The sequence below is a fragment of the Tribolium castaneum genome, chromosome 3 (genome assembly GCF_031307605.1).
Source record: "Tribolium castaneum strain GA2 chromosome 3, icTriCast1.1, whole genome shotgun sequence".
NCBI classification, from domain to species: domain Eukaryota; kingdom Metazoa; phylum Arthropoda; class Insecta; order Coleoptera; family Tenebrionidae; genus Tribolium; species Tribolium castaneum.
Genome location: NC_087396.1, coordinates 12,509,991 through 12,522,007, shown reverse-complemented (window position 1 = coordinate 12,522,007; position 12,017 = coordinate 12,509,991). Strand labels below are relative to the sequence as shown.

The following is a 12,017-nucleotide window of genomic DNA, read 5'->3' as shown; positions in this document are numbered from 1 at the left end:
AAAAAGCAATATAGGCACGTTTAAACGTTTATATATTAGGAGAGTAAAGACGTTTCCAAGTCATCCAAAGGGCGTCATTATGCACCAAGCTGACATGACGCTCTAAAGAAATTGAGGAACAAAACGTCAGTTCCGCCGACTGATTGCTGCAGAAGCGGGAATCAATCCAGAAAAATTTCCTTTCATCTCGATTGCTACGACCATGCATTTGCAAAACCCATAAAAAACCAACTTTATTTCAACGCTATCTTTTATTCCACCGAGATACTGCTCTATCGCATCAATTCCGATCCAATTCGTGTATTTTCCTACAATTAGATTTAGCGGAAATTTTGTTTACTTACCTTGGCAATAAAATACCAGGTTGCTCCTCATAACCGAAACCGAAAATGCAAAGCGGTTTAGAATGGTTTTATAACACATAAACTTTGTTCTTTATGCGGCTCATGTTTTCCGAAGAAAACGAACCGAAGACTTATGTTCTTATAACTATCGCGAAGTAAATTGGAAGTTATGAAATAGCTGGCAAATACAGCGATTGCTATTTGCAATAAACGTAAAATCTAACACTTAGTGTGATTTCTCGGTCCCCAGAAAACCGGTTCGAGGTGTCGCTTAGAAATCAATTTAATGGAAATATCAATTTTCATCGATATAATAAAATCTGATACACCAGAAACAAGTTATTAGGGGTTACAAGGAAGTAATTTAGTTCCCATTAAAGAGCCTGTACACAAAAGCACGCATGGAACATGTAATATCCGAGCCCGAAAATCGACAGATGATATTATTTGACGGGAGAGTTGCGAGCTTTCTCCGAAACGTTAATTGAATCATATTAAGCCGTGCGTGCACAAGGGCGAAGGCGAAGAGAGCAAAGACATTTGTCACAACTGCGAGTCGCTGTGTGACGATTAAAACAGAGTTACGATTTAACTTTGGCCTTATAAATCAGGCAAATGTGTTGAAGGATTATTAACTAAAGTAGCTACTGCTTCCGGTCTACCAACTGATTTGATAAGCAGTGAATGAGAGTGCAAACAAAAAACAAACTTTACATCTCAACACGACTGAAATGTAGCACAGCAGCGAGAAATTAGGACTGTGTGACACATTTCGATGATAGCTATGTATTACTGTCGTCTTCAGCAAAGCCTGAATTATTAAGAAGCCACTATTTCAAAAATATACTCAATCTAAATCAGTGGCACCAGAAAAATGATACACTGTGTGTGAATTTTCCAATACCAGTATATTTTTAATATTCTTTTAGTCACTAAAGTAAATTAGCGCCAGTATATAGAAAGTTTTGTTGAAAGTTAATCCGTTGTTAAAAGTTAAGAACGTAGTAGACCAATCAAATTTCTTCTATTTGGTCATGTGACCAGTTAATAACGAGACCCTATTTTTGACGATATCTTCCGAACGGTTAGTCTTAGCGATCTGATTCTTACTAATTTGGATTTCGCCGGTCATTTTACGTTAGAAACACTTAATCATAAGGAAATAACTTTAAAAATTAGACAGATAATGACGTAAGTTTAATTGAAACATTTTTGTAACGAGACCATATTTTTGACGATATCTACCGAATGGTTAGTCGTGGCGATCTGATTCTTGCAGATTTGGATTCTGCCGGTCATTTTACGTTAGAAACACTTGATCATAAGAAAACAAGTCCAAAAAATTGACAAATAATGATGTAAGTTTAGTTGAGACAATTTTGTAACGAGACTATATTTTTGACGATATCTACCGAACGGTTAGTCGTAGCGATCTGATTCTTACAGACTTAGATTTCGCCGATTATTCTACGTTAAAGACACTCAATCATAAAGAAATAACTCTAAAAATTAGACAGATAATGACGTAAGATTAGTTGAGACATTTTTGTAACGAGACCATATTTTTGACGATATCTACCGAACGGTTAGTGGTAACGACTTGATTCTTGCAGATTTGGATTCCGCCGGTCATTTTACGTTAGAAACACTTAATCATAAAGAAATAACTCCAAAAATTGCCAGATAATGTTGTAAGTTTAGTTGAGACATTTTTGTAACGAGACCATATTTTTGACGATATTTACCGAACGGTTAGTGGTAACGACTTGATTCTTGCAGATTTGGATTCCGCCAGTCATTTTACGTCTGAAACACTCAATCATAAGAAAATAACTCCGAAAAATTGATAGATAATGATGTAAGTTTAGTTGAGACATTTTTGTAACGAGACCATATTTTTGACGATATCTACTGAAAGGTTAGTCGTAGCGATCTGGTTCATGCAGATTTGGATTCCGCCGGTCATTTTACGTTAGAGACACTTAATCATAAAGAAATAACTCTAAAAATTAGACAAATAATGACGTAAGATTAGTTGAGACATTTTTGTAACGAGACCATATTCTTGACGATATTTACCGAACGCTTAGTCGTAGCGATCTGATTCTTACAGACTTGGATTTCGCCGATTATTCTACGTTAAAGACACTCAATCATAAAGAAATAACTCTAAAAATTAGACAGATAATGACGTAAGATTAGTTGAGACATTTTTGTAACGAGACCATATTTTTGACGATATCTACCGAACGGTTAGTGGTAACGACTTGATTCTTGCAGATTTGGATTCCGCCGGTCATTTTACGTTAGAAACACTTAATCATAAAGAAATAACTCCAAAAATTGCCAGATAATGTTGTAAGTTTAGTTGAGACATTTTTGTAACGAGACCATATTTTTGACGATATCTACAGAACGGTTAGTCGTAGCGTTAGAAACGTTAGAAACTGTAAATCATGAGAAAATAGCTCAAAAAAATGACGGAAAATGATGGTTTTCTCTCGCTGTTAAAATTTAATTTGTTGTTAAAGTTAACAACGCGAATGGTCCAACCAAATTGCTTAAATTTGGCCACGTGATCAGTTAATCACGCATTTAACTGCGGATTAAATTAATCACGCTTCTGTAAGCCGGTCCTTAGTCTTAGAGATTTAACACAATTATTCTGCCTCGGGTAAAATTGCGTCTTTAAAAAATATTGCCAATTTGCTCAGTTTTTCAAAGTTAATTGAAATAGGAAAATCCAAACGCCACTTGTTTGAAATTAACACCAATTGTTAAGTTAATTTAATTAGCAATACATCGTGTTATCACGCTATGCAAATGAAATCATCACCGTGGTCAAATCCGCACCAGCGCGACGATTTTGTTGCCGCATAACTTCTAGCGTAACAATTCTGTTTCCACTTTCCTATGTTTTCTTAAAATGTTTTACATCTTAGCGTAGCATTGAAATTTAATAGCAACTTTTGAAAAGCTGACTTAATTATTACTTTTCTTCATTACAAAAAACCAGCATGAACTGTAAATAGCCCTGTATGGATATGTGAAATTAAATACCTTGTTTCAATAACAAAAAACAACAAAGAATGGACGAGTAATGGAAAAATGTTCATGTTTGATGTGTAAGAATAATAAACACAGAAACATCGCCTTATTTTGAGAACGTTGTGTGAGCTGTTTAGTTTTACCAATTCGTTAATTAGTAAACTTTTTCCTCTAATTTGTCAATAATTAAACGGAAAAAATGTTGTGAGGTAAATGAAGTTACTCGTAATTTAAAGGTAACAAAGTTGGCAAGTTTGCAGCAGCGGCCGTTTTGAATAAAATAATGAAAACATCGATTTTAAAATTGGATTCATTACCGTTGTTTTAATAATGCGACCTAATTGGTGTTAGTCCTAGCAATCCAATTTAACCTAAGCACGTTTATTTTGCGTTTCTGCATTGTGTACGCAGTAAGCCTCTTTTTTCGCGCTTTTAAATTTCCACCGAAATGAGATCGGGTAGCGTCAACGAGTGCAAATTGAAAATTATAATGCTGTCGCTGTTTGTTTCAGGTTTCGTGGATTCGTAAACGGGATCTTCACATTTTGACGGCGGGAATATTGACATACACGTCCGACCAGAGGTTCCAAGTGATTCGACCAGACAAGTCGGACAATTGGACGTTGCAGATTAAGTTTCCACAGCTCCGGGATTCCGGAGTATACGAGTGTCAGGTTAACACCGAACCCAAAATGTCACTTCCATTCCGGCTGAATGTTATCGGTAAGGGCATAATTTGGGCACGGAGTGCGAGATGATTTGCTTAAGGAAGCTGCCGCTGATTTATTTAAAAGTATACAAAATTATACGTGAATAATCAAACAATTAAGTGGATTAAGTAGATACTGAATCCCCAAATTCATTAAAAATAATTTCATTATAATGCAAATGAAGTTTTCGTTACCAGCGGAGGGAAAATATCCGTTGGTCTGGGTATTTTCGTAAAACCTGAAAAATGCCTCCTAATTCGCCGAATTTGATGTAATTACTTAAAAAGAGCAAATAAAGTTTAAATTTAATAAATGGAGAAACTGTTCGAGTAGTCAGTGCAGATTAATCATAAAACCAAATTCTTGTGGAATTTTAATACGGAAACCGTTCAATATTGAAATTTATTAATCCTGTTGTGATAAGAGAACTCGTTTGAAACTTGCTGTATTGGTTTATTTTAAATTTTAATCAAACTCCAGCTAAGTATCATTAAGTAGTCGTAGGCTGTAATCTGTACCAAGAGTGGCGAGAAAAGTTAAATTGGAGATTTCCATTAATATATATTTTTAACGTAAAGGATTTTCTCGATGTTTACTTAACTAGCGGCACACCACAGTAATCTCCCGTTTTGACATCATCGTTTAAAAAAGTAATTGCCTTTTTTAATACCCTTGCCGAAATTAAATTGCTTCCCACGAAAACAACTTTTTTCCCCAATTAATATTTAAAACTCGGGAGTATCAAATAAATCGTTACTGCAAATCAATTCCACTTCCTACTATTTTTATTTAAAAAATACACTTTTAATTAGAGACTTTTAATTAAAGCCTTCCTCCTTGGAAAATTTCTTTTACTCCAGAAAAAAGTGCTGCCGGGAAGTTTATCGCTTAAACTAAAATCACTCACTTCGCAAGCAATTAACGTTTTTTTTAATTGTGAAGGTTATCAGCACATTTATCAAGGAAAAAATCGTGGCGTCTTGGCGACGTCTCGTGACGACTTTATTTAGGAACTTATGCCGTAAACCAAATTGTATAAATACATAAAAACATCCTTTAACAAAATAAGAGAAGCTCCACAGTTTATCCTTTCCTATTGGTATGCAATAAGTCTTTTCCCCTCCTTGTTTGTTTTCTTCTTTGTCCTGCAACTCCTCCATCTTTTTCCTCCCTTTCAGGCTATTATACGGAGCCACTGAACGATCCATATTCCTGTGCTTTAATATCTTAATCTATAACGGTCGTCAAATCCTACGAAGGATATATCCGGATTACGTGCGATATACTGCCGCTGTCGCAGGACTCGTGGAAAACGCGAATGCTATCACAGATGTGGTCATTAATACTTTATATTAAGTTACGTTTCAACTTGGCGCTGCTGGGAATTAATGACACAAATCGAGCCTTTTTGAATATTCAAAACAAAAATTATCTATTTTTAAGAAGAGAGCACACAAAAATGCAACGGTTACCTAATGGCAAATGTATTTGAGCGCTGATGCGAATATTGTCTATTTGCAAAACCTTTGTACTGCCGATATTAGGCTTTGTACGAGTATAACGTTCAGTTGCGTTTTGCATTAAACAAATCGCAAATGTAAAAATCCTACAAATGAAACACCCGTTTCACTGATTCTCCCTTTTAAATCTGGAAACGTGTCAGCAATGAAAATTACCTAAAAAAAGACACTGCTGCAATTGCCCCACTCACAAATGTAACACCAGAACACTGCGATCTTATTTTTAGAAATTCTAACCCGGCGCATCCACCATTTTTTCGCTAAAATTTTAATAAATGTTTGTTAGGTAATTAATTTTTTGACCACATCTACAAACTTCTTACAGGAAACAAACACAAAAATTCTTGCTGTCATTCGTACAGGAAAAAAGGTAAACAAAAACATGTAGGAATCAACGAGAATTTTGTAAACAGTTCCGGACCATTAATTCGCTCGGTTATTGGTTGTGATCGAAGCCACTCTCCACTTGTATAGCTTTCTATTTTGTCTTTCTATCGCTGTATAAATAAAACCGTTTATGTATAACAACATAACAGCAACTGCATAAGAAAAATTTGTCTAATCCTTTGAGTAACAAGAGTCGCTTCCAAGCAATAAAACAAAGTTCTGCTTTACTGCCTGCAATTCCAGTTCGGTTTTGTTTGTTTTGTGTGGGAGGATAAGTAAATTAAGTTACGCCAATTAAACGAAACTAGATCTGAATCCACATTTTTACAACACTTGACTTTGAGAACACTAAACTCGAAATTGCGGAAAAATATTGAAGCACACTTGCTTCTGATGTCTGATTTTAATGTAATAAAAACGCATCAGCGTAAAATATCTAAATATCCGTAGCTTCCACAGAGCTTAAATCCCACAGGAATCCGAGAAAAATTCCCGTCGTGACAGCCCGACAAATAATTTAAATTTACTGTGTTTAAAAAAATTCATATATCAAATTTTCATTTTGCAACGGAAAAATTAAGATATAAAAAATGTGCAGAACTGTATGACGCCGTGTACAAGGAAATAATTACTCCGGTGTCGCAGTTTTTTACCATCCTGTGCACCGACAAAATTAGGCCTAATGGCGAAGGGAGAGAAACGTAACTTTTTATTATAGCAGAGGATAATTGTTGCTTTATGATATTTTAATGATTCCGAGTTTACATAAAGAAAACATGGTACACATATTTGAAGAATTTATTTAGGGAATTTTGTCCGACAAACTGAATTTGTTCAAAGGCTAAAAGAACCGTGAATTATTTAAATAGCACAACACAAAAAACACATAGAACCTTTAAATTCTTTGAATATTTTATGTTTCGACTGCTGCCCGGCAAAGCACAGGCACAGACCAAGTTTTTATTAACAATTACCCATATTTAATTCAATTAAGAAGGTTTTCAATAGCGCAGCGTTATTTAAATAATAAGGAACTTAAACGTAATTTTTTACTCCAAACGTTACTTACCAATGTATAAATGACCCAACAATTTACATCAAAGAGTTAGTTTAAAAACATTAAACGAGCTATTTATTTTGCCAAACCAAACTCAATAAATACAATTTTATATTTACTTTCCCTAATATTTATTTTAAAATCGTTTGTGCGTCAGTTTTACAATTCTGTATCTAGCAAAAAATCAAATGTAAATGCAAATTCTGAACTTACAACCCAACTTTCATTTAATTTTTTGATATGGTGTTGTCAGCAGCTGCCAAAACGCTTCACAATTTTTTTCACAAGCTGTTTTGGCAAACAGTAGAGCACCACATTTCCATTAATCACATCACTACAAAACCGTAAATTTAAAACATTTCGTATTCCCTCTAGCACGCGTTTAATAAAGTCTTGAAATCGAGCAATCCAGTATAAAATTCGTCGAATCGTCTCTTGAAACAAAACCAGTATGCCCTCTCATCTTTCTATAATCCCACATATATTGCGAAATTGGCTTCGGACCAGCGGCCTCCTTCGGTAAACTCTCCTCTCCAGGGGTAACTGGTCCGCTCGTAAATTACATCTATCGCTCCAGAATGAGAAATGTCCCGAATGTGGATTCTGAACAAATCCGCACATGATATTTCCCACCTTAGATTTATCCCCGATCTTCCCAAGCCAAACACTCTGCCTTTCAATCTTCCATTGTCTGGCTGCGTAACGCAGTAACGACCCAAACAATGGCGCGCTTTAAAAAACTTTCTCGTTTAAATTAACCAAATTTCAAACTACTTTCAGAAGCAAAAGCTCGGATCCTGGAAGCCAGCGACCTGCACGTCAAGGCGGGCAGCTTGGTGACGCTCACCTGTGTCATCAATCAAGGACCACACGACCTGGGGACGGTTTTCTGGTACAAAGGCACGGAGATTATCCAGCCGACGCAGCCCCACGTCAACGACGCCGACACCGTCAGCAGGGTCACGGTCCAGGTAAAAATTACCACTTCAGGCAACTGCCGTCATGTAAAGCCAACCCAGATCAACGCAAAATACTAAATATGCCCAACAGCAATGCAGGAAGCCCGAAAGACACCAACATACAAAGTCTAAACAAAATTTTGTTCAGTCACAAAATAGGCCCATGTTTTCAGTGTCTGCATATTTATAACTGAAATTTTACTATTGATGTTTTTATAATAACATTTTTAAATTATAAAATTAGTTTTGGCTGTGTTTACTTTTCAAAAATAATAAAAAACAATCAATGTCGCCTCAAAAATCAATTCATTTATGCAACGTCATCATTTGAAATTACCTAACAGAGCCAAAATTTAATATATTTAGGCCAAATTTCTTGAAATAAGTAATTCTGCTAGCTCAAGAATGAACTAAAGTTATAACTCAAAATAAACTAGAATCACGTAACTATATTAATAATAAACAAATACTTAAGTATGTAAACATAAAATAAAACATTTGGAAGTATTACACCATTTATTACAATGTATATATTTTTTATTTTCATTACTCCCCTCTTTTTTAATTTTTCGGTTTGTTTCGACCAAAAATAATATTAAAAGAAATTATAAAAAAATATTCACAATGAAACTATTGGCCTTTATCTTTTTGTTTTTGATTTATTCTGTAAACCGCAATTGTTTTTTATTTATTTTTTTTGTAATACACCTAAACAACAAAAATAAAGCTCTTTGTGTAATACAATAACTTTAAGAGCTTTTTTATTTTATTTTCTTTTTTTGAATTTCCTTATGCTTACCAAAAAAATAAAAGTGTGTACTATGTAAAACACTTAAACACTATAGAAAAATATCAGACAAAAAATTAAAAATGATGTCATTACTCAAAAACGAATCACGTCAGAAATGTCATTATGTCGCCAAAAAATCATCCAGTCCTAGAAAATTTTTTTTTTAATGATGAGTAACAACGATATAAATTTTGTGCTTTTCTTTTGAATCTGACGGTATTTTATTTTTGTCTCATCCATTACTTTTATTTTTAAACAAGTATACATGTGCTCAGTAGTTGAATTTAAAAAATATTATTTTAGTCATAGGTTGTTTTTATTGCCAGACAAAATTAAATTTATAAATAAAGCCCTTCACAAATACATAATTGTTTTATTATCAACTGTTGGATTAAAGTAATCTTCTTCTGATTAAATAATCGATTAATCAGTTATTATCTACGAGTAATAATTATGTAATTAATAATAATTATATTAGTCTATCCATAGCCGCTAATTTTAAAATTAATTTTTGAAATTTAAGTGGAATTAGTCAGAACTGATTGAATATATTTGAAATTATTTAAATTATCTCTGGAATTTGTTAAATTACTGGAGTTCTTTTTGGAATTATCTGAGATTTTTTACTTGGAATAGAAATTTTGTTGAATTTATTAGAACTATCGTAATTATTTTAGAATTAAGTTGGAATTGCAGATGTTAATTTAGATTTATTGGAATTAATCTGGAATTACTATGAATCATTAAAATTATTATAACTTCGGTGATTTTTTTGGAAATACTGCAGTTTCGGTGTTTTCTTTTTATATTTGTATATTAATAATTATTATTTATTGATAATACGAGTAATAATTAATAAAAATTATAGACTATCAAAAAAATCGATTACTCAATGGAAGTCGCCCAGCCCTAGAGAGCCTTTCACAGTAGATAAGGTTCATACACATTATAATACAATTTTTCTAGCTGAAAACGCAAATTATCATTATTTGATATTTCACATTAAACAGAAAGAAAAATAATGCATATGAATGTAAAATGTAATTTACAAAAAGTATTAGAATTTTTCCTAATTACAAAACTATTAGAGTAGATAAATGGCCAATTTGCAAAACTGATAATTATGTGAACAGTGATATGAATAATGAAACCCCCAAAAAAAAAAACACTTTGAGGAGGAAAGAATGATTCCATCGAATTTATGTGGATAGTTACATTATATCCACTCGAACAATTTTTTACAATTTTTCACATTTCACATTTTTCACAAGTATATTCAGTTAAATTATTTCAGTTAAAATAAATTTTAATTAAAATTATAAACTCAAAGCTAATGTTTTAACATTCAAACAAAATTAATATTGCAAATAATGTAATATATACAAAGTCTACCACTAGTTCCACGTAGGTATAATCAAATACTACCTACATATATTATTTATTTTGACTGAAATTTGAAATTTGAAATTAAAATCTGCTTATTACTTCATCATTTAGTTAGGAAACCACGTTTATAGTCAATGTGGGCTGCACTTACAGAATTAATATCAAGTCTGACTGTGCCCCTATTCCTCACCACAATAGTACCACCCATATTTTAACATCTTTACTTGACCACTACCTACACTAAGGAGTTCTTGAATACATGTGTCTGAAGCACTCCTAGCAGCCCGTTTTGAAGCTTAACTTTGTGGCCATTATTAATTAACGCATTTGTGGCCAAGCCATTCTTTATTATAATTTAGTGTTTATCTAAATTCACTTCTGCATAGCTGTTAGACAGGCGACGCAAAACTATCTGCATCTCCTTAAATTAGCAATAATCGCGCGATTTGAATTCACGTCACGTCACAACATATGTTTCAGAACCAATGGACGGATGGTTTAACGTCACGATTGCACATCACAAGTGCACATCTCTCTGATTCGGGGAACTATTCATGCGTCCCCACAATTGCAGCCCCTACAAGTGTTAACGTACACGTCATTAATGGTAAGCGGGCATGGAAAGCTTTTAAAGTGTTTTACAAATGGGACGGCAGGTTTAACTCTTTACTCATCAATTTTGCATCAGCCGACAACGCGCGGAATATATTTCAAATGTTTTACGCTCTTTACGGAGTATTAACGCCGGGAAGCAAATACGGGATTGCGGCAAACGCGGTAAATGTCTTACTTCCTTTCAAAGGCACGATCGCAACAGTTTGGGATTAAAAAGGGCCAAAGACGGTCGCATGTGAAGATGCGAAGCAAAAGTTTAAAAAATAAATCAATATGGAATTTAATTATTGTAATAATAATTATCACAACAGTTTGTTTAAAATTTTAAAATGCCGCCAGAATTAAATTCTGCACTTGGTCAGTAGCGAGGGCGAGGAAGCGCTCAGATGGCATGAACGGACGAGTTTTTTAAAGCAATTGATTTATTGTAGCAACTGACGGGAAAGTATTGCCGAAAATAAAATATAAAAATACTGAACGGAAATAAGAGAATGAGTGATATGGCACTAATGCTGTTTAAACCAATATGTAAAAAAACACCGAAATGTTCGCTGAGTGAAATATCAATTCCCTAAAATGGGCCTGCACCAAGAAATATATTTTGTATTGTGATCTATGAGTCAGGAAATTAAAATGCACGGAGACGTGAGTTACTCTCTGGTAGCAGATCTCGCGTTTTTTTTTAAATGTGAAAAAAGATTATTTCTACCCTTGAGCGTCTCCCGTGTTGTACGTTATAATAATCATGATATGTTTATTTACTCGGGGGAGACCGCCCAGATGTTTCGCTGACACAAAATCTGAATTCACCCGTAAATAACGCTCATATGATGTAACCTTCATGACCTCCTCCCAATTCGCATGCTCTTCAGCAATATTAAACTTGCTTTACGAGGGTCTACAATTAATTATGTGGAGGAAACCAGCAGCAAACACTCCATTCATGTTTGCCGAAAATATTTTTATACTCACTGCGAGTATATCAAAATAACACTTCTGATCGATAACAAGAAAAACGAATTTACTAAATTATTGGTTACTTTTTAATTATCTATTGTGTAAAGCAAACACTATTATATTGGATGTTATTTCAATCGACCGAATTCGCCGTTCTCCTGAAGTATGCTGACTGAAATATCGCAATTATTCCAACGCTGAATTGAAATTGAGTTATTCAATATTCTCGAAACCGTGGTGAAAT

At 33.9% G+C, this 12,017-nt stretch overlaps 1 protein-coding gene across 1 annotated transcript in view; it reads left to right on the top strand.

Annotated features, from left to right (window-relative positions):
- LOC662052 (zwei Ig domain protein zig-8) overlaps positions 1 to 12,017 on the top strand; it is an 85,523-nt gene that overhangs the window by 72,243 nt on the left and 1,263 nt on the right. The window contains exons 3-5 of the mRNA XM_015982164.2: positions 3,905 to 4,115; positions 7,847 to 8,037; positions 10,682 to 10,808. Coding sequence (XP_015837650.1) covers positions 3,905 to 4,115; positions 7,847 to 8,037; positions 10,682 to 10,808 — 529 coding nt within the window. The remainder of the gene's footprint in view (positions 1 to 3,904; positions 4,116 to 7,846; positions 8,038 to 10,681; positions 10,809 to 12,017) is intronic.